The sequence below is a fragment of the Myxocyprinus asiaticus genome, chromosome 24 (genome assembly GCF_019703515.2).
Source record: "Myxocyprinus asiaticus isolate MX2 ecotype Aquarium Trade chromosome 24, UBuf_Myxa_2, whole genome shotgun sequence".
Classification (NCBI taxonomy): Eukaryota; Metazoa; Chordata; class Actinopteri; order Cypriniformes; family Catostomidae; genus Myxocyprinus; species Myxocyprinus asiaticus.
Genome location: NC_059367.1, coordinates 25,015,033 through 25,039,032, shown reverse-complemented (window position 1 = coordinate 25,039,032; position 24,000 = coordinate 25,015,033). Strand labels below are relative to the sequence as shown.

At 44.7% G+C, this 24,000-nt stretch overlaps 1 protein-coding gene across 4 annotated transcripts in view; it reads right to left on the bottom strand.

Annotated features, from left to right (window-relative positions):
* The window catches only part of fancc (FA complementation group C), a 50,344-nt gene extending 42,468 nt beyond the window's left edge, over window positions 1–7,876 (bottom strand). For all 4 annotated transcript variants that reach the window (XM_051653326.1, XM_051653328.1, XM_051653327.1 and 1 more), the window contains exons 1-2: window positions 7,658–7,876; window positions 4,919–5,077 (exon numbers count right to left, since the gene is read on the bottom strand). In XM_051653326.1, the coding sequence (XP_051509286.1) occupies window positions 4,919–5,074 (156 nt within the window). In that variant the 5' untranslated portion in view covers window positions 5,075–5,077; window positions 7,658–7,876. The remainder of the gene's footprint in view (window positions 1–4,918; window positions 5,078–7,657) is intronic.
* Between the last annotated feature and the right edge of the window lie 16,124 nt (window positions 7,877–24,000).

Below are 24,000 nucleotides of genomic sequence, written 5' to 3'. Positions count from 1 at the left end.
GAAGGGTACCACATGAGGGAGGAGGATGTCTTCCCTGTAACGCACAGCGTTGAGATTGCCAGCAATGACAACAAGCTCAGTCCGATGATGCTGTGACACACCGCCCCAGACCATGACGGACCCTCCACCTCCAAATTGATCCCGCTCTAGAGTACAGGCCTCGGTGTAATACTCATTCCTTCGACGATAAACGCGAGTCTGACCATCACCCCTGGTGAGACAAAATCGCAACTCGTCAGTGAAGAGCACTTTTTGCCAGTCATGTCTGGTCCAGCGAAGGTGGGTTTGTGCCCATAGGCGACGTTGTTGCTGGTGATGTCTGGTAAGGACCTGCCTTACAACAGGCCTACAAGCCCTCAGTCCAGCCTCTCTCAGCCTGCTGCAGACAGTCTGAGCACTGATGAAGGGATTGTGCATTCCTGATGTAACTCAGGCAGTTGTTGTTGCCATCCTGTACCTGTCCCGCAGGTGTGATATTCAGATGTACCGATCCTGTGCAGGTGTTGTTACATGTGGTCTGCCACTGCGAGGAGGATCAGCTGTCCTTCCTGTCTCCTTGTAGTGCTGTCTTAGGCGTCTCTCAGTACAGACATTGCAATTTATTGTCCTGGCCACATCTGCATTCCTCATGCCTCCATGCAGCATGCCTAAGGCATGTTCATGAAGATGAGCAGGGACCCTGGGCATCTTTCTTTTGGTGTTTTTCAGAGTCAGTAGAAAGGTCTCTTTAGTGTCCTAAGTTTTAATAACTGTGACCTTAATTGCCTACCATCTGTAAGCTGTTAGTGTCTTAACAACTGTTCCACAGGTGCATATTCATTAATTTTTTAAGGTTCATTGAACAAGCATGGAAAACATTGTTTAAACCCTTTACAATAAAGATCTGTAAAGTTATTTGGATTTTTACAAAATTATCTTTAAAATACATTGTCCTGAAAAAGGGACGTTTCTTTTTTGCTGAGTTTGTCACTGTGCATTTCTTATGGTGAAGAAATTTGTCAATAAGCAGCTTTATTAATAAGAGAGAGTTTGTTTTTTTGTTAGGTAACGATGGATTGAAGTGAACAAAATGTGAGAGAGGGTAGTCTTCACCCCATTATACACTGCAACAAAATACGTTTTTGATTTGTTTTGGCTTGTTTTCCAATATAAATATCTAAAACTCCTTTAAAACAACGTACATTTTCTTTAGCAGCTATACTGCAGAAGAAAAAATTGTTATCTGAGAATGTTGAATATAATATTACAAATACAAATATTTTAAAATATCTAGAAATCCTTTAAAAAAAAGATGCATTCACCTGAGAAGCAGCATATAAGATATTTAGACTTGCTTTTAGAGAATAGATCTTGAATATAAGTATATTTTGTCTTTACTGCACTCGCAGAAGTATAACCAAATGAAAAAATACACTTATATACAAAATACACTTATATTTAAGATACATTCTCTAAAGGAAGTCTAAGTATCTTATATGTTGCTTCTCAAGTAAATGTATCTTATTTTAAGGATTTTTAGACCATTTTAAATGCAAAACAAGACAAACACTTGATAATAGGATTTTTTTGCAGTGAATTTCTTTACTGAATTAAACTTAATAAAAAGTATTTTTTCTCTTTAATTCAGTGAGTCATTTAGAGGTGTTTTTCAGAGATGATTCTGTCCTCTTTGTTGTTAGTAAGCATGTTTAATACAACCTTTTAAGTTGGGGCACAAGCTGAATAATCGGTTAAGAGCTAATGATTAATCATTGCAATAATCGCCGAATAGTTGAATAATCCTTCTAATAATTGTTAGATTAATCAATATCAAAATAATCGTTAGTTGCAACCATTTTATCCAAAACAGCGAAAATTAAGGAAAAACTGACTGATCATCCTTTGCTTGCATCATCACGTAAATTAAAATGTATATTATCAATAAAATATTGATTATAAATCTTATTTTATCAATCAGCATCGAGGTCTTGAAAAACTTGGTAAAACTTCTGTGTTGTTTGAGCCAGAGCTGTCAATCAAACCAGATAAAAGGCTCCATGGCCTCTCCAAAATGTGCATTGGCTGTTTCAGTGAATAGATCCAGCCAATGGATCAGCAGTCATGATTTGATTGACAGGCCATCTAGCTATTGGTATGACGTTTCTATGGTTACAGGGGTTGGCCTTGCTCATTCCAGCACAGTGACTTCATTCTAGTGTATGTATGGATAGAGAACCTAAGGCCATCATTACGCTCATAGTTTTCTTCTGTTTCTGATGACCGATCGGAGCCAATCATTTTCGCTGCTTCTTTCAATGGATCTATGCAAAAACACTACAATCTAGCTAGATTTGAGTACTTTGGAATAGGTTCCATGCAGTTTTGTGGAGGAATAAATGCTAAACTGGCAGGAGGGCATATTCTGTGTTTGGACTCATAGCAGCTATAAGGCTAAAGATCCATGCACATGCGCTGATCAGTGTGAATGTATAGGCTCTTTGGATCATTTATTATTTTATTTAGTGGTGTAAACAAACTATTATATAATTTATGGCAGAAAAATATTATATGTTTGTTAGAAATGTGAATTACTGGCTTCCACTGCTAACAATACTTACATTGTAACCATGCATTATAAATATAATTATAATCTGTAATGAATTTTATATAATGTTTTGCAATAAAATAGTGTCCTCATATGTGGTTTGAGTGGTATTTCTGAAATTAGTTTATCAAAAAAATTCTGAAATTACTTTTATTCACTCTTGCACCAATGGAGTTCTGACTTCATCCTGTGGCCACTTTTGGTACTGTGCCTAGTAAATGTTTGATAAATATGGTATTTTATAATTTATTTACTTGAAATATGGGACACAACTTGGTTTGATGTATGGTTTTAATTTTGTTGGGTGCCACATATATTTTTTATATATTTTTAATAAATGAAATAAATGTTTAGTGCATTGCATTTTCATTTCAATAAACTTAAACTTCTATAACTTTTTTTTTAAATGAACTTTAACTGATTTCACTTGCACAATAATCTCCCAAGTGTCTTCTTTAAGTCCATAATTAGGTCTGTAGACCCAGGCATTTCAGAATGACAGGCATTTAAATCTGAATATGTCACTCTTGGAACAATGGAGCTTTGATGTCATCTTGTGGCCACATTTGGTACTGCGTCTACAATAATTCTAAGAAATTTGGCATTTTATAACTTATTTTAATTTACCAAAATTAGGTCTCTAGTCCTAAGCATTCAAGAGTAACAACCATTTAAAGTTGAAAATGTAATTTTCTGGTAAATGCTAAAAAAGGGGAGTGCCAGTTAAGGGAATAGTATACAGAAAATGTGTTATTTTGAAGTCAGAGATGACTGAGAGTAAAGAAATGCAGTGCAGTGAGTCAGATGTTAATTTATTAACTGTTCTGGGCTGTGTTTCCCAAAAGCATCGTTAGTGAAAGTTGATCGTAGGCACCAATGGTCTTTACGAGCAACTTGGGACAATGCTTTTGGTTAACACAGCCCTGAGTGATTCCATTCATTCAGTTGAACGATTTATCAAACTGAATCAACATGCAATTTATGAGTAAGAGTTAATTATTGACTACCACCACTGGAGTCGCGAGATCGAATCCAGGGTGTGCTGAGTGACTCCAGCCAGGTCTCCTAAGCAACCAAATTGGCCCAGTTCCTAGGGAGGGTAGAGTCACATGCGATTAGTGGTTCTCACTCTCAATGGGGTGCGTGGTAAGTTGTGCATGGATCAATTAAATTAATAATGGCCGATAGGAAGTTTGGCCGACCATGACAAATGTAGTATCGTTGAACTTGGCTTGACCCAAGGAATCTATCAAGACCAGTTTCATAACAATAGGCTAAAATGATCAAAAGTTATTAGCATTTTTATGTATTTTGTTATATTTTTTACCACAAGGCGGCGCTGTCCTGAAACTTGAGCACCTTCAAGGCATCATGCCGATGACACATACCAAGTTTCGTAATGATACGGCAATGCGTTTGTTAAATACAGTATTTTACAACAAAATTCAAAATGGCTGACGCACAAAATGGCCGACATAAGCAAAACTGGTATCCTTCGACAGGGTATGCACCACAGAATATAAAGAGTCCAGTTTCGTGATTTTAGGACAAACCGTTAAGAAGTTATTAGCAAAAATAGCCATTTTTTTTATATCTCCTGACCCATAGGGGGCACTGCGCCAAATCGCTGCAGGTCACCTCAGGGTATGATGGCTATGACACATACCAAGTTTCCTCACAATCCGTCAAAGTGTCCTAGAGATAAAGCCTCAAAACTAATTTGCCGCATTCGTTGAATTTGTTGAAGCGCCATTCAAAAACGGTTTAGTCTATCAAAATCCTTTAAAAAATAAATATCTGACTTACGGCATAGGACGAGTTCGAAAAAGTAGGTTTTTCTGAAAATTCAAAATGGCGAAAATCTAGTCGATTCGGCATGAGCTCAGGAATCAAGGGGAAAAACATTTTCACTAGGATTTACGGTTCAAAAGTTATTAGCATAAACATGAATGAAACTTTGAACTGTTGTGGCGCTAGAGGGTTTGAGACTCCAAATTTGCTACGGTATCAGTTTAGACTGTCCTCTATCTATGTGCAAAATTTCATAACTGTCCCATGAACAGTTCTAGAGCTGCCATAGACTTCCATGGCAGAAGAAGTCAGTTGAACAACAACAACACTAAAAAACACAGTAGGGGCCAACGCACCTTCAGTGCTTGGCCCCTAAAAAAAACACTAACAGAACCCCTAATAAAAATCCTGACAAATACAATAGGGTTTCAGCCCTTCGGGCTTGTACCCCTAAAAAGGGTTGTTTGAAGAGTGAAGTCCTAGTTATTTCTAAGACACACCCTTGACTTAAGTCATCAAGTTGTGAGCCTTTATTTTCCATACCATCTGCTGTAATGCCTGCAGGACATGCTGGAGAAAGATCCTCAGAGAGCTAAGGTGTCTGCTTGTGTCCAGAAGGGCTGAAGATGATATTGTCTCACCCCAGTTCACTGCTTTGGCCATCCAGAACTGAACCTCTGTGTCAGAAAAAGCAGCCATGGTCTAAAGCAGGGAGAACACATGCACACACAAAAAAAAAAACATAAGACAATGCAATAGCAACAATATGAACTAGGTTCAGTGGTGAACGTCTGTGCAAAACCTATTGCCAGTTGCTAGGGTGTTCTTGAACAGATCCTTACATGAGGATTTTGCTTCATTTGTTAACTTCAAAATACTATTTCTCAGAACAGAGGTTTGCACAATAAGAATGATGCCTTTTGTACGGAGTCAAAGGTGACAAGGATTGTAATCAGGAAATTGTTGAGTTGAAAATGTGTTACCCAATCGGGGGTTCTTAATTTGTCATCAGCTGGTATTTCATAAGCCATCCAGAAAGAAAGAAAAAGAGGAAAAAAAAAAGTCACTGGGTAGTGCCATAAAGTCTCATGGACTTGGCTCTTTCAAAAAGCACTTAACTCCGTACTGAAGTATTTTTCACAAATAAACAAAACCCAACAAGGCTGAATGGTGATGTATCCTCATCTCTGTCCTGCTGGGAGGCGAGATTCTTACATTGCGAGCACAGCGTAACGGGGTAGAAGCCGCTCAAACAGCTTGTGTGTGCAGGAACGGGAGTGGGTAATTGTTGTTCTTAGTCTTAATGACAGGTCTGTGAAAGACAAAACGAGGGAGTGTTTTTATGATCCGCTCATAATTGCAGAGATGTTTAATGTCTTGCCATCACCCCTGTTGGAAAAATCCCTTGGGTGAGACAATGTATATATAATTAGCCTTTCCTTTTTTTCAACAAACCAAACGATGAACAAACTCTCCTTGTTGACTTGTCATCTCCGCACAGCTTTCACCAGTCCTTAGGGGGGCATAGCTGTTTGCCCAATAAACTGCCAAGATGGCTGTAATTTCCAAAGCAGAATACTGGTAGAACATTCTTCAATTCTGTGTGTGAAGATTATTTGGGGTATTTTATGTCCTGGAGAGTGTCAACATCGACATGTACCAGTGCATACTAATGTCCTGACCATGTGCCAATCAGAAAAACTTGTGGCAGAAAAGTGGCCACAAATGCATAATTAGGCTTTTGATGAGCAACAGTCAGTCAAGAGCAGAGAAAAACAGGTTGCCTTTCATCAGAAAAAGAGATATGGTTGACTGGTTTAAACCAAAACTAGCTAAAGAAGGTATCAAGTGTTTAAAGTGTATTTAGACAACTGGTTAAAGGGATAGTTCACCCAAAAAGTAAAATTATACCATCTCAGATGTGTATGACTTTCTTTCTTCTGCAGAACACAAACAAGGATTTTCAGAAGAATATTTCAGCTCTGTAGGTCCTCACAATGCAAGTGAATGGTGACCAAAAATGTGAAGGTACATAAATCACATAAAGGCAGCATAAAAGTAATCCAATTGACTCCAGTGGTTAAATTCATATCTTGAGAAGCAATATGATAAGTGTGGGTGAGAAAAAGGTACATATTTAAGTCATTTTTTACTATAAATCTCCACTTTCACATTTTGAAAGTGAAAGTAATTTATGTAAAAAAAAATAAAAAAAAAAGGACTCAAATATGTATCTGTTTCTCACCCACACTTATATCATTTCAGAAGACATGTATATTAATCCACTGGAGTATATGTATTACTTTTATGCTGCCTTTGTGATTTTTTAAGCTTCAAAGGTTTTGTCACCATTCACTTGCATTGTATTGACCTACAGAGCTGAGATATTCTTCTAAAAATCTTTGTTTGTGTTCTGCAGAAGAAAGAAAGTCATACACATCTGAGATGGCATGAGGGTGAGTAAATGCTGAGAGAATTTACATTTTGGGGTGAACTATTCCTTTAAGCAATTGTGAGTAATTATGTGACTGACACTTCTTTTTTACAGTGGTGCTAATGTCTTTGACATTTTCAGCTGGAGGGCACACACAATATTACAGTCTTCTCAACAATCTATCAACATTTCATAGTTCAAAGAAAGCTGAGAGGTTTGAATAATAAACTGCGCAGTTCGTTTCATTTCAACTAATATGATCATGATGAATTGATTTAGGACTGATTCTGATGTTTACAGATTCATAGCCTTGACATGGTCCATTTTAGTGCCCTCTTAAAATCCCTGGATATTGCCCTGCGTTATTATGAAACTCCACTAGGTATCGACATAATATATTTCTCCTATGAGGATTATCTGAACTTGTTTTGATTGTCAAGTATTAAAAACCAGTACACAAAACCCACATCTGCACACTATGTCATCATAACCCATAATATTGGGTTAAAAAAGTATATTTCTTGATGGACATCACGCATGGGATTATTTAAGAGCTCTCTCAAAGTTTCCAGATGTCATAAAATATATAACGAAATAACACTCATAATTTTGAATAGCTAAGACAGTTAATCATAAAAAGGGGGTTAGGTCATGAATATTAATTAGGTGTTGTTGTCTTAAACCGATTAATATTCATGAGTCAAGCTTTCGCCACAGCAAGATTCGTGCCATCTTGATACCGACACCCAGACATAAATCACACACGTTCGTGCCAACCAAAGGCTTGATTTACATGTACATATACAAACTCAGCAATACATCTGCTGGAAATTCTGATTAGACATTACCTTTAAAAATCAGTAAGATGAAGCGCGAGGCACCAAATGAGGGAGAATGGGCTGTCTGCGAAGATTTCTGCCGTTGAGTTTGACAGCATTTGACTCTCACGACGCCCTTATAATAACGTCCAAATAATCAAAACTAGCTGTATGGAGAGTCGTGGAAGGTTTTGGGAAAGTTTTCGCGGCATAAATTGTAGTGCTGTACTATCCTTCCGAATTTCCCTCTCAGACGCTTAAACCGGATGTTGTCGTCTGATATGGGTGGAGCCAAACAACAGCATGGACTGATGCGCGCAGATACGTGTGCGTTCATTCATAGTGCAGAAAGAGTACAATGTGGGTGATCGTCATCAAATTTTTTATTGCATTTTACTAGCATAAAAGTACAAGTGCGTTATATCATTAAAAAAAAAAAAAAGAACATATGAAAATAACTGATAATGTAGGTTAATATTTTGTTATGGTGTGGGTCTACACGTGTTGTTTTTAATATCAGTATTATTCGTTTGCACCGTTAAACACGCACTGCCGCTGTCAATAAATATTGTGAAAGATTTTTTTTTTTTATCTTCAAATGTATTTATGTGTATCTTTAGGCTGGGGTAGCATGCCCTTTGAATTGCTACTTCATCAAGAGGAATGCACATGTGGAGCTATGTATTTATCTATATAGATTATATAGAAAGTCTTCTGATATATTTAAATGTATATATGTATTATATATGTACAATTAATGCTGAATTACCTTCCATTTACATTCGACATAAGGACTTGTACAACTGTTTTGCAACAGTTTTGACCATGAGGTGGCACTGTTTAAAGGAGCACACTTGAGTAAGCTACACTAACTACTGTTGCAGGACCTCTGTCCAAATTTAGTTAGTGGTTTATATCGAGGATTAATCATATTTGCCTGCAAACTGCTATGTTTTATTCAACAAGTCTCAAATTACTTCAGTGTTTGGAAAGTTTTACAAACAAAATGAACATATTCCAGTTTTAAAACGTAACTCATGAAAACATGTTTTTGGGACTTACGTCACAGTTCTCTGGTCTGTCAAATGGAACGATTATCAGAGATGTTCAGACCAATCTGCACACCACAGTGACTATGGAAGACGGATCCCGCCGTAAAAGAGCTAATTCTGACTTTTTATCTGACATATATATATATATATATATATCACACACACACACACACACACACACACACACACACACACACACACACACACACACACACACACACACACACACGTGTGTGTGTTGTAAAGTTGCAATTGCGTGATATAAAGTCACAATTATGAGATATAAAGTCGCAACTGCTAGATATAAAGTCGCAATTGCAGGATGTGAAGGCAATTGCAGGATGTGAAGGCAATTGCCAGTTTATATCACGCAATTGAGTGAGATGGGGCTCTGTGAAGGGTGGGGTTAGTGTCCTTAGAATGGCCCAGGCATGAGCTGGGTCCATCGGCCGCTAACGCTCCCCTCCAGGGTCCACGGCGCGAGGGGTGGCGGCGTCCTCGGTGGCCTATCCTCCCAGGCCCGCGGCAGGTGTGAGGGGAAGGCGGCCCGGCATCCAGCCCGTCAGCAGCAACGTGAGCTGTTCACCCCCAGTGACTCATTAATGCGTCCGGGGTCCGAGGTATGGGTCCGGCAGTGCATTCAACTCCGAACCTTCCCAGCTCTGGTCCTGGGCGTGCGAGGATGCCAGTGTGTGCACACGTGGAGATTTGAAGCCGGCTCCCCGAGAAGAGGTGTGCTCTGCGTTTTAAAGACAGCGGTGATGAAGCATTATTCACATCAGGTGTGCTTCATTCACCGCTGTCAGAACAAGTCTTATTAATTATGCACCTTTTCTCGCTCTCCTGCCCAACTCCCACCGTGAGCCTGGCTGAAGGGTGGCCCTAAGAGGCAGGGCGACGATGACGAGCCGGAGGAGCGGATCATTCCTCCACAAAATACAATTTAAGATTCTGAAGGTTGTAGTAGGCTGCCAGTGGATAGACTGACTTACTACATGCCATATTTTCCCAATAAGTGCAATTATATGTGCAAAAAAATATGTGCAGTATACAGTATACATATACAGCATTCACAAAACTAAAAATCACTTAAATTCACTTAAATCATATTTTCACATTCCAAAGTTTGTAGTAGGTTCTCAGTGGATATATTGACTTACTACAGGTGAGATTATTACAGTAAGTCAAATTGTATGAAAACAGTATTCAGTTATTTTAGACATTTTCAATTTCTGAATATTGTAGTAGGCTCCTGTAGTTTTCCTGGTGGGCCAACGCACTTTGGGGCCGATCAGGGCTGGACTGGCCATCGGGAGAACCGGGCCGGCCACGAAATGGGCCGAATGGGCTTCGATAAGCTGAAATGAGCTGCCAAGTTATGCAGAACGGGCCACAAAACAGCGCCGTGATATGCCGAAGGGAGCAGCGATATGCAGAAAAGGACAGCGACACTGAGAACCTAATGTTTTTTCACATTTATACATATATAAACTCAGCAAAAAAAGAAACGTCCTCTCACTTTCAACTGCTTTTATTTTCAGCAAACTTAACGTGTAAATATTTGTATGAACATAAAAAGATTCAACAACTAAGACATAAACTGAACAAGTTTCACAGACATGTGACTAACAGAAATGGAATAATGTGTCCCTGAACAAAGGGGGGTCAAAATCAAAAGTAACAGTCAGTATCTGGTGTGGCAACCAGCTGCATTAAGTACTGCAGTGCATCTCCTCCACATGGACTGCACCAGATTTGCCAGTTCTTGCTGTGAGATGTTACCCCACTCTTCCACCAAGGCACTTGCAAGTTCCCGGACATTTCTGGGGGGGAATGGCCCTAGCCCTCACCCTCCGATCCAACAGGTCCCAGACGTGCTCAATGGAATTTAAATCTGGGCTCTTCGCTGGCCATGGCAGAACACTGACATTCCTATCTTGCAGGAAATCATGCACAGATGAGCAGTATTGCTGGTGGCATTGTCATGCTGGAGGGTCATGTCAGGATGAGCCTGCAAGAAGGGTACCACATGAGGGAGAAGGATGTCTTCCCTGTAATGCACAGCGTTGAGATTGCCTGCAATGGCAACAAGCTCAGTCTGATAATGCTGTGACATACCGCCCCAGACCATGACAGACCCTCCACCTCCAAATCGATCCCACTCCAGAGTACAGGGCTCGGTGTAACGCTCATTCCTTCAACAATAAACGTGAGTCCGACCATCACCCCTGGTGTGACAAAACCATGACTTGTCAGTGAAGAGCACTTTTTGCCAGTCCTGTCTGGTCCAGCGAAAGTGGGTTTGTGCCCATAGGCTACGTTGTTACTGGCGATGTCTGGTAAGGACCTGCCTTACAACAGGACTACAAGCCCTCAGTCCAGCCTCTCTCAGCCTATTTTGGACAGTCTGCTCACTAATGGAGGAATTGTGTGTTCCTGGTGTAACTCAGGCAGTTGTTGTTGCCATCCTGTACCTGTCCCGCAGGTGTGATACTCGGATGTACCGATCCTGTGCAGGTGTTGTTACATGTGGTCTGCCACTGCGAGGAGGATCAGCTGTCCTTCCTGTCTCCCTGTAGCACTGTCGTAGGCGTCTCACAGTACGGTCATTGCAATTTATTGTCCTGGCCACATCTGCATTCCTCATGCCTCCATGCAGCATGCCTAAGGCACGTTCACGCAGATGAGCAGGGACCCTTGGCATCTTTCTTTTGGTGTTTTTCAGAGTCAGTAGAAAGGTCTCTTTAGTGTCCTAAGTTTTAATAACTGTGACCTTAATTGCCTACCGTCTGTAAGCTGTTAGTATCTTAACGACTGTTCCACAGGTGCATGTTCATTAATTGTTTATGGTTCATTGAAAAAGCATGGAAAACATTGTTTAAATCCTTTACAATAAAGATCTGTAAAGTTATTTGGATTTTTACAAAATTATCTTTAAAATAGTGTCCTGAAAAAGGGACATTTCTTTTTTTGCTGAGTTTATATATATATATATATATATATATATATATATATATATATATATATATATATATATATATATATCTGTGTGTGTGTGTGTGTGTGTGTGTGTGTGTGTGTGTATATATATATATATATATATATATATATATATATATATATATATATATATATATATATATATATACTGGGGGGTAGTCACGGCATCTTCCATCGTATTCTCCCCCGTCGACGTTCTCAGGAAGGTGCACATGTAAACACATTCAGTGGGAGACGCTGATGTAAACACAGAGAAGGTGCACAACGGTTAAATCCGTCCGTCCGCATGGTGATTGAGTGCTGGCTGGGGAGGCGGAGCCAGGGCTGTCTACATCAGTTCCGTGTCAGGATGATGTAAGGGAGGGGGAAGTCTCGACTATCCCAGCCCTTAGAGGATTCCCCACCAGAGATTTCCCTCTGGAGCAGACACAAGATGGTCAGCATCTTCAGCCAGACATTGCATTCTCATATCCGTATTTCTCTATTATAAATGATCGGTTGTATCAAGTGAGGCAGGATGCTCAGACAAAAGAGGATACAACCCAGTTGTTGATACCGAAGAGCCGTCGGGTAATGTTATTCCAGACAGCTCATCATAATCCGATGGTGGGTCAGCTGAGAAAAAACACAAAGTCGTCTAATGGGCGAGAAAAAAACACTAAATCGTCTAATGGCCCGTTTTTATTGGCCGGTCATTCACAGGATGTTGTAGGTGGTGTGCGGCATGCCATGAATGTCAGCTAGTGAATCTGCCGGCCATCCCAAGAGCGCCACTGCACCCACTCCCTTTGATCGAGGTCCCCCTCGAAATAATTGTTATGGACCTCATCAGGCCATTAGAGCGGACAGCAAGCGGACATCGCTTTGTGTTGGTTCTGGTGGACTATGCAACACGATATCTGGAAGCAGTGCCTTTGCGCAACATTTCAACGCGTAGTGTTGCGGAGGCACTCTTCAGAATTATATCCCGAGTGGGGATTCTGAAAGAAATCCTCACTGATCAGGGCACTACTTTCATGTCACGTACACTACACAAGCTGTACAAATTATTGGGCATTAAATCAATTCGGACAAGCGTGTACACACACAAATGGACAGCTTGGTCGAACGGTATAATCAAACCCTGAAAAACATGATTCGGAAGTTTGTGCACAAAGATGCCCGGAATTGGGATAAGTGTTATTCGCAGTTTGAGAGGTACCGCAAGCCTCCACGTGGTTCTCCCCATTTTAATTATTGTATGGGTGTAAGCTCATACGATGTCGTGAGGGAAAATTGGGAGGGGGGACCATTAAACAGCAAAGACAAAATTAAACACGTTCTTGACCTGAGAGCAAAACGCCACACACTGGGGCAATTAACAAAAGAGAATTTGCTCCAGGCTGAAGAATGTGAAAGCCAGCTGTATAGTAGGTGTACTCAGCTACGGGAATTTACACAGGGAGATAAAGTCCTTGTATTACTACCCACATCAAGCTCTTAATTACTCGCAAAGTGGCAAGGGCCCTTTGAGGTCACACGGCGAGTCTGGGAAATCGATAATGAGGTTAAACAAATGGATAGGGGTGGAGCACGGCAAATTTACCACCTCAACCTCTTAAAACCATGGAGGGAGGCGGTCCCCTTGTCTTTGGCGACGGTGTTTCTGGAGAGGGAGGTGAATGTAAAAGCCAATCAAGGCACTTGTTGCAAAGAGAATTCTCCAACGTGTTCTCACCCCTTCCCGGTCGTATGAACCTCATAGAACACCATATCGAAACAAACCCAGGGGTAGTGGTACGCAGACATCCTAACCGATTACCCAAACAAAAAAAAGGTGGTTCGGGAGAATTAAAGGCCATGCTCGATATGGGAGTAATAGAAGTATCCCACAGTGACTGGGCCAGCCCGGTGGTGCTGGTTCCGAAGAACGATTGCTCGGTCGGTTCTATGTGGATTATAGAAACGTCAATGTGGTGTCTAAATTTGACATGTATCCAATGCCTCGTATTGACGAACTGCTCAATCGGCTGGGCGCGGCTAATTTTTATTCAACACAAGGATTTGACAAAGGGATATTGGCAGATCCCCTTAACACCAATGTCCCATCAAAAAACAGCCTTCTCTACACCAATTGGCTTACACCAATTTGCGACCCTTCGGTTCAGTTTGTTTGGGGCCCCGGCTACGTTTCAGCACCTTATGGACCGAGTCCTCAGACCACACTCCGATGCGCTGCTGCCTATCTGGATGACATCATTATATACAGTAATGATTGGCAGCGGCACATGCAGCATCTGAGATCAGTTCTGAAGTTTCTGCAATGGGTGGGACTCGCGGAAAACACCAAGAAGTGGAGGTGGAGGTAAGATATCTGGGGTTCCACTTGGGTCAAGGGCAGGTGCATCCCCAAATTGATAAGACCGCAGCGATTGCGTCCTGCCCGAGACCCAAGACCAAAAAGGAGGTGAGACAGTTCATGGGGCTGGCTGGCTACTATAGAAGGTTTGAGCCTAATTATTTGGAAGTCACCAGCCCACTAACTAATCTTACTAGAAAGGGAGCCCCAGACCCAGTCCAGTAGACGGAGCCATGCCAACAGGCTTTTATGCAGGTGAAAGCTGCGCTTTGTGGCAGGCCGTTGTTACATGCTCCTGATTTCTCTCTCCCTTTTGCTTTACACGTAGGACAGAGGGTTGGGAGCCGTGCTGTCCAAGCAGGTCGAGGGGGAGGAGCGCCCGGTGCTGTACATCAGTCAGAAGCTCTCGGCGAGAGAGGCGAGGTACAGCACCATTGAGAAGGAGTGTCTGGCCATCAAAAGGGCGGTCCTCACCCTTTGGTATTACCTCCTGGGACAGGCTTTTACCCTCGGTTCCGACCATGCCCCATTCCAGTGGCTTCATCGCATGAAGGATACCAATGTGCTGATCACCCGTTGGCATCTGGCTCTTCAGCCATTTAAGTTCAAGGTGATCCACAGGCCGGGGGTGCAGATGGCTGTTGTGGACTACCTCTCTAGGAATGGGGGGTGGGGGGGACTGGGCAGACTGGATGGCTCCCTGGCCTGAGTCAGGCGGTGGGAGTATGTGGTAGTGGGGGCGTGGTGGAGTGGCCGGCTTGTGAATGGAGAGCGAGATCGGGAAATGAGAACGATAAGGATCATCACCTGTCAATGATTGTCTCCAACAACTGTTTGTCATTGCAGTGAGAGTGGAGACGGAGTTAAAAGTGAGCTAGATGCCAGTAGAGGAGGAGAGAGACCTGCATACACTCTCGCTGAGCCTGTGTGGAATGACAGTGTTGCGAAAGAGTGTTTTTGTTCTAATTACTAAATAAACATACCAATTGAGTTGAAGTTCACCATTCCCGATTCCTCCTTTCTCACCCCAAGAATCCAATTCTTTTACAATACAATATGTACATCTCTAATGTTGCATATTTTTCAAATCACAGTGCCTTATCATTGTGCTGCTCTCGATATGTTATACCGGAATAACACTTTACAGTGTAAATAGCAACAAAAGCATCTTCTTTACACTAAGTGCAAATATTGTTAGATGCTGTTTGCACCATTAATTAAATACTAACATACAGTATAGTGGCATCACTGCAGCTTGTTTATTGTGTTTATTTAGATTCCCACAGACACCCCACACCAACCTCTAGCCCTAAACCTAACCTTAACCATACCTTACAAAAATTAACCATGGTTTTACTACAGTAACCATAGTTTGTTACCCAGCCATCTTTCACATTTCATTCCTCCACAAACTGCCCCAGAAGTACCACTGAAACACACCATAACAAAAGTTGGTGGTTGTTTAAGACAGTTAGATGATGTAATACACACAGAGTCATTTAAGAGGTGCCTGTACAATCACAGTGAGGTACATCTGAGCTTCATACAATAGGAAGACTGTTTAAGGTCAACAAAGAGTAGGATCTTGACTCTACTGCATACCAGCAGCAAGAAGTCAGGGGTCTATGCGGCTGTCCCCCGGAACCAAAAACAAATGCACAGAGGTCCCAGGCTGTTTAGCTGGTTTTGGGGAATAGTGCTTCATAAGGCCACCCCAGCAGATGCAGTGTAACTCCGCCTGTGTGCAGGTATGTTACATGTGTGTTGAAATGTAATGTGAAAAACAAGAGTGCAAAATTGTATGTTCTTGGGAGAGGTTGGTGAGGCAGAGGCTAACAGCTATACCTTGGGGAATGTGTTTAAAGTGGGCTAGTGGCTGCAGATTAGAGCTTACCACCCCTTTGGTTTTCTGAACACAAGCTTGTGTGTGTGTGGGTGTGCTTGAAAGCATCTGTGTGTTTTTCTTAGAGTTGGGTGGTGCCTCTGGCTCACTCACCAAATGGAAAGGCTGTACAGAAAAGCCTCTATGCACACTACCAAGTAAAACAAATATTTATTTGCAATAATTCATTTTAATCATTTGTGTGTGTGAATGCATTTGAAAGGTTTAACAATAACACAGTTGCCCTGCCCATTTATTTTTGATTAACTGTACATTTTTGATTAAGCACCAATTAAAATGTTCATCAGTTCCTTGGGAGTGATGTTTTAATTGCACATTCTTTGATTTGATAATAAAAGTAAATGAAACACATATGCATATTTGCTGGACTGACTGGACACACACAGTCACTGTACTGTATGTTTATTCTCCAGTAAAGTAAATTTAGGTCAGCTCGGGCCAGATTCCTTTGGTCGTTACATAAAAATACATCTGGCCTAAGCAGATCTTCTTTGGTCATACAAATGGGAATAAAGAACACACACAAAAATGTGGTTTAATGCCTGGGCTAGAAACCATGTGTTTTTCCTGCACTCAAAACGGTTGATGGAGGGGTGGGGGTAATGGCGTATGTGAGAAAAATAGCAAGAGCAGACGGGGCTGAAATGATGGAGAGGGGTATTGGCAGAAGGCTGCCATGTCCACTTCTGAAATCACTAAGTGGGTGGTAGGTGCAGAGCTTCCCCTTGGCCAAATCATGAGAAACACTCATATCTTCCAAGCAGTTTAACTGGGGTAGGATGTCAACCACTGAAGCCTGTCTTTGAGCCAGAGACCGAGCGTAGCACAGATGGTAGTGCTGACAAATTAGTTCAGTTCAGCTCCAGAGAAGTTTCATTTCTGTACCTGGCAGCAAGTCTCTTAACCACTTCTTGCCCAACAGCGATGGAATTATCTTTCTTTCCTCTTTTTTGTGCTGAATGTTCAATTTCCACAAGTGGTCCCAAATCTACATTTGTAGTTTAACATGCGATGCGGTTACATGTTGAATATATGACTGCTTGTACAAAACGGCAAAGCTCCCTCCAATCTCTTTATTTATATTGAATGGAAATGTGCTGGCTGCCTGCATTACTGCCGCCCACATGAACCAAAATCCAAGCCAGCTGGCTTTGAGCTGGATTGTAACTCACAGAGAACAGAAGCACACAGACAAGGTGTGGCCAGACCAACCTGGCCCTCTTTAAGTTACAATGCTTTGGACAGGAATGGAGTTCTCTTGCCGCTATCCTCTCTCTTGCCCTTATTTTGATTAAGTTCAGCGTTTGCTGCTCACAGAGTCTAGAGCTGTCACAGAGACCAGTGAGATATCTCAAGACACTTATTTCATTAATATCTTTCAGGGAGTATGAACTATTTTGCATATACCATTCCATGAAAAAAAATCACTTACAGCACCTTTAAATTCTTCACTTGCAAAAATTTTGAAATGAGGGAATTTTTTTTTAAGTGTACCTTTAAAAGAATGTTCCAGGTTCAGTATAAATTAAGCTCAATCAACAGCATTTGTGACATAATTTTGGTTTCCACAAAGAATAGTTTTAATTCACCCCCATTTATAAAAAATACAAAATCAGTTACAGTGAGGCACTTACAATTGGAAGTGAATGGGGCCAGCCCATAAACATTAATATATACACTGTTTCAAAAGTCTAGCCACAAGACATAAACATGATAAACATTTTAGTGTGAAAAAATAGCTTATTAACCTTATCTGTGTAAAGATATTTCCAGAACCAGGATTAAAGGGTTTCGTTTCGTCATATTACAAAGTTGTAATATCATATAAAATTGTAATTGGAACTTTATACAGTTAAGCTCAGTAAGTGATTTTATCACACTAAAACTGTGTAAACACATATAAACTTGTGGCTGTAAATGTGTGTAACAATAAAAGGACAGTCAATGAGGCAGGAACCAGCTGAACAATCAACATAAACTTTAATGATATAAATGAACTTAAACAACATAAAACATAAGGACACAGACACACATGCAGCGCGGCCACGTGCATCTCTCTCTCTCTCTCTCTCGAACTGGCGCCTCCGGCTCCCCTTTATCTCGCTCTCCTGCTGATCAGCTGATTCACGCCCTCCTCCTCGTCACACTCCTCCCCCACCCGATTCAGGCCAGGGTGCCACTGGACTGACCACCCCTCCCACCTCTGGAGGGGAGACGCTGCCCTTCCAGCCGTTCCGCCAGCCGGTGGTCCACCCCGCCTCCTGTGAACCTGGGGGAGAAATGAGGGGAGGCGTGGGGAGAGGGAAAGGGTGAGCGGAGACAGAGAGAAAGAGTGAGAGAGAGGAGAGAGAGGAGAGAGAGAGAAGAACTTGCTCGCCAGCTCCCGGGCACGCTGTCGCCCGGTCCTGAACCACTCCATGCCAGCTTGCTCCTCCCCCAGCGGAAGGTAGTGAATCATCCAGCCCCTGGCAGACGCATCCGCTCCTCCCCTTCTTCGACAGGCGGCAGTGGTTCCTCCAGCTCTCGGCAGCCGGCAGCGACCACTCTGTCCCAGGCAGATGGCCACAGCTGATCCCCTGGCGGATGGCAGCGGTGAGGACTCTGCGACAGCGCATCCCTCCTCCCTCCTAGGTTTCGGCACCTTTGTAACAGTAAAAGGATGGGCAAGTAGGAGGCGGGAAATGGCTGAACAGTCAACATAAACTTGAATGATATAAATGAACTTAAACAACATAAAACATAAGGTGGCCCAAACAGGGCATTAAGTATTTGGGGATTTTATTCCAAGCAAATTTGTCTGATTTAGTTAGTGTTAATTTTGACCCTTTAATAAAAAGGTTTTCGAGCAATGTGGGCAGGTGGGCTTCATTACATTTATCGATGATTGGGAAGGTTAATGTTATTAAAATGAATTGTATTCCAAAATTTAACTACCTGCTACAATCTCTCCCAGTAGATGTCCCCCTCTCTTATTTCAAGCAATTTGATAGCATTGAGAAGTCCTTCATTTGGAATGGTAAGCGTCCCAGATTGCATTTCAATAAGTTACATAGGCCGATTGACAAAGGTGGGCTAGGCCTACACAAGATTTTGTTTTATTACTATGCGTTCAGTCTTAGACATTTGGCTCATTGGTCTCTTCCAGCTGAGAGAGCCCCTCCCTGGTTTGGTACTGAATGTCCTGGTTACTTGCGTAACCTCCGTTCCCTGATGGAATGTTGTGTCGATGTAGTGACACTAGGGGTCACTCTTGGGAGCCCGAGACACCTCTGTTCTTTGATAAAAGGCCAATGAAAATTGGCGAGTGGTATTTGCATGCCACTCCCCCGGACATACGGGTATAAAAGGAGCTGGTATGCAACCACTCATTCAGGTTTTATGCTGAGGAGCCGAGACAAGGTCCGGCCATTTCAGCGGGTAGTTCAGCGTTGTGGCAGGAGAGACACAACATCTCGTTCCCTCCATCAGGGAACGGAGGTTACACAAGTAACCAGGACATTCCCTATCTGTCATTCACTCGACGTTGTGTCGATGTAGTGACACTAGGGGTCCCTATACGAAATGGCACAACTGGCTGAACTGTGTTACGTGAACTGGCGGTGTGTGACGGGCAGACCACTGTGTGCCTCGTAGCCAGCACACCAGGCCAACACGTAACCTCCCCCAACATAGTTATGAGTGTCAAACGGCCCTTTGGGGACAAGTCGACTACCCAAAAGATAGAGACAGGCTAACCCAGTCGTGGCCCTTTCCCCTTCTTTTTTTCCACTCCCTAAAAAAGAAGGGGGATTATCCGACTGGGCCGCCAGGTCTAGTCGGAGGGTGTCCCTCCCAAGGGGAGGACACCACGGAGACCACACCTCACCCAAAGAGAGGGGGGGATATTTAAGTGGAAAAAATACGTCACATGGTCTTGACGACCATGTGGAGAGTCTCAAGTTAGATCCTACCCAATGGGGGAGGAGTTACGACAAACATGGAGACTGGGGCAGAGGGGCTCTGCCCAAGGAAGACGCAGTTTGCCAACAGGGAAACGAATTAGCGGAAGATATATATTGCATGGGGTTACTTACAGGGAACTGCCACATGTGGAGCACCTACCCCAGAACAGGGCTCTTAGTTAGCACATGTACTGGGCCGGCAGTGAGTCTCTCTAAAAAATCGACTGCCACAGGACTCGGAGGAAGTCAACCAGGGAACATAGTTTGTGAACACTACTGGGAATTAATGGCGCACATCTTCAGCTCAGAGGAGGTGAAAGGTGCTATGTGCAAGCGAAACACCCGACCGGCTATCTCTGGCATATCCACTTGTAATGCGTGACATTACCTGGGATGAAACCGGTTCCACCCGGAGGTTGTAGAACCTTGCAAAGGTGTTGGGTGTTGCCCAGCCCACTGCTCTGCAAATGTCTGTTAGAGAGGCACGCCAGGGCCTAGTAGGCCGCTACACTACTAGTAGAATGGGCTCGTAGCCCTACCGGGGGCGGCATGTCCTGGGCGTGATATGCCATAGCTATGGCGTCAATGAGCCAGTGGGTGATCCTCTGCTTGGAGACAGTGCTTCCTTTCCGCCGTGCACCAAAGCAGACAAAGAGCTGCTCAGAGATCCTAAAGCTCTGCATGCAATCCAAATAGATGCGTAAAGCGCGCACCGGACACAGCAAGGACAGAACTGGGTCTGCCTCCTCCTGGGGCAGCACTCGCAGGTTCACCACCTGGTCCCTAAAAGGGGTCGTGGGAACCTTGGGCACATAGCCCGGTCAGGGTCTCAGGATCACGTGAGGGTAGCCCGGACCGAACTCCAGGCACGTTTCACTGACAGAGAATGCTTGCAGGTCTCCTACCCTCTTGATGGAAGTGAGCCCAGTCAGGAGGGCAGTCTTCAAGGAGAGTTCCTTAAGCTCATCTGACTGCAAAGGCTCAAAGGGGGCTCTCTGTAGACCCTGAAGAACTACAGAGAGGTCCCATGAGGGAACGAGGCGCAGCCTGGAGGGATTCAGCCTCCTGGCACCTCTCAGGAACCTGATGATCAGGTCGTGCTTCCCTAAAGACTTACCGTCGACTGTATCGTGGTGTGCTGCTATGGCAGCAACGTACACCTTCAAGGTGGAAGGGGAAAGCCACGCTTCCAACCTCTCCTGCAGGAAAGAAAGCACTGATCCGACTGCGCATCTCTGGGGTCTTCCCGCAGGGAAGAACACCACTTAGCGAACAGACGCCACTTAAAGGCATACAGGCGCCTTGTAGATGGCGTCCTAGCCTGAGTGATCGTGTCTACCACCGCGGGTGGTAGACCGCTTAGGTCTTCCACGTCCCGTCTAGGGGCCAGACATGAAGATTCCAGATGTCTGGTCGTGGGTGCCAGATGGTGCCCCATCCCTGAGAAAGAAGGTCCTTCATCAGGGGAATTCACCGGGGAGGGGGGCTGTCGCGAGGAGCGTGAGGTCCAGGAACTACGTTCAGGTGGGCCAGTAGGGTGCTACCAGGACAACCTGCTCCTCGTCCTCGCTGACCTTGCACAGAGTCTCACTGGGGGAAATGCATATTTGCGCAGGCCAGGGGGCCAGCTGTGTGCCAGCACGTCTATGCAGAGGGGGGCCTTGGTCAGGGCCTACCAGAGCAGGCAGTGTGAAGATTCTTGGGAGGCGAACATTTCCACCTGTGCATGTCCGAATCGACTCCAAATCAGCTGGACCACCTGAGGGTGGAGTCTCCACTCTCCCCTGAGGGTAACCTGCCGTGACAGCGTGTCCGCTGTAGTGTTGAGGTCACCCGGGATGTGAGTGGCTCACAGCGACTTGAAGTGCTGCTGGCTCCAGAGGAGGAGACGGCAGGCGAGTTGTAACATACAATGAGAGCGCAGACCGTCTTGGCAGTTGACATACGCTCCCGTTGCCATGTTGTCTGTCCGAACTAACATGTGCTTGCCCTGGATCAATGGCCGAAACCTCCGCAGGGCGAGCAGAATTGCCAACAACTCGAGGCAGTTGATGTGCCAATGCAGTCGCGGGCCCGTCCACAAGCCAGCGGCCCATTGCAAGCAGCGCCCCAGCCCGTTTTGGAGGCGTCTGTCGTGACCACGACATGCCTGGAGACCTGTTCTAGGGGAACACCTGCCCATAGAAACAAGAGGTCGGTCCAAGGGCTGAAAAGATGGTGACAGACCGGCGTGATGACCACGCAATGTGTCCCGCTGCACCATGCCCATCTTGGGACTCGAGTCTGAAGCCAGTGCTGAAGTGGTCTCATATGCATCAACCCGAGCGGGGTGGCCACCGCTGAAAGAGTTTCAGTGGAACCGCTGTTTTCTGTTTGAACGCCTTCAAACAGGCCACCACCAACTGGGTATGCTTGTTCCTGAGGCGCGCTGTCAAAGAGACTGAGTCCAACTCCAAACCAAGGAAAGAGATGCTCTGAACCGGGAGGAGCTTGCTCTTTTCCCAGGTGACCCGAAGCCCTAGTCGGCTGAGGTGTGAGAGCACCAAGTCCCTGTGTGCATACAACATGTCCCGAGAGTGAGCTAGGATTAGCCAGTTGTCGAGATAGTTGAGAATGCGAATGCCCACTTCCCTTAATGGGGCAAGGGCTGCCTCTGCGACCTTCGTGAAGACGCGAGGAGACAAGGACAGGCTGAAAGGGAGGACCTTGTACTGATACGCCTGACCCTCGAATGCAAACCGCTTGGAAAGGTCTGTGTCGAGGCAGAATCGAGACGTGGAAGTACACGTCCTTCAGATCTACCGCCGCGAACCAAACTTGATGCCGGACGCTCGCCAGAATGCGTTTTTGCGTCAGCATCTTGAACAGGAGTCAGTACTCGCAGGTCCAAGATTGGCCGCAATCCACCGCCTTTTTTCAGTACGATGAAGTAGGGGCTGTAAAACCCCTTCTTCAACTCGGCCGGATGGACAGGTTCTATCGCGCCCTTCCATAGGAGGGTAGCGATCTCTGCACACAAGGTAGCAGCGTTTTCGTCCTTCACCAAGGTGAAGTGGATACCGCAAAACCTGGGTGGGTGCCTGGCGAATCGCGTCGCCGAGTTGGACGGTCCGGACCAGTCATCGCGACGGATCGGAGAGCGCAAGCCACGCATCCAAGTTCCGCGCAAGGGGGACCAAGGGGACAACATCGTCGGACGTACCAGCAGGTAGGGCCTCACGGTGGGGCAGAGCTCGAGGTGCCACACCAAGTCATGGCCGTGCTGAGTCTAGGGACATCGAAGCCCTTACCTGGCTCCTTGTGACCACCCCCGGAACAGCCTGGGATGGGGGAGGAAGAGGCCTGTCCTCGTGACCCGTGGAGACTGTCACATCAGGAGCGGATGTGTGCCACAGCTGGGCACTCAGGGGTGGGAAGACCGCCGCTGAAGTGCCAATCCTGCAAGGAAAAACCTGTGGACGGTAGTCGTGATGACGGACGTGCACACTGGGTATGTGACCCAGGGAAGGTGGAAACCGCTCTTTTGCTGAACTGTTTGGTACCGCAGCCACTTGGGCATGCAGTGAAATCAAACAAAAAGGCAACAAAAGATTCTCCACCCGGCCCTCCACCGGGGGATGGAGTAGTCTTCCTACCAGCTCCAGATGAGTGGGTTTCTTCAATCCTGGGTTGCCTGTCTCAGGGGAGGCTTTGATGACCTCCGTGGGTTCTTAGCGGCCGCGGTGGGCTCCACGCCGGGGCTGGGTCGAAGGGGTGGGCTGCGGCGGAGCCGGTGCAGTCACCACAGGGGGACGCCCTTGGTGATGAGCAGATGGGGTGCGGGATCTTGAGCCGCACCGGGGCAGGATATGCCGGATAGCCTCTGTCTGCTGCTTCACCGTCGAGAACTGCTGACAAAGTCCTCGATGGTGTCGACGAATAGGCCAGCCTGGGAAATGGGGGCAGCAAGGAACCGTGTCTTGTCGGCCTCACCCATCTAGACCAGGTTGAGCCAAAGGTGGCGCTCCTGGACCACTAATGTGGACATCGTCCGCCCGAGAGACCGCGCCGTGACCTTCGTCGCTCGGAGAGCGAGGTCGGTCGCCGAGCGGAGTTCTTGCATCAGATCTGGGGCGGAACTACCCTCGTGCAGTTCTTTT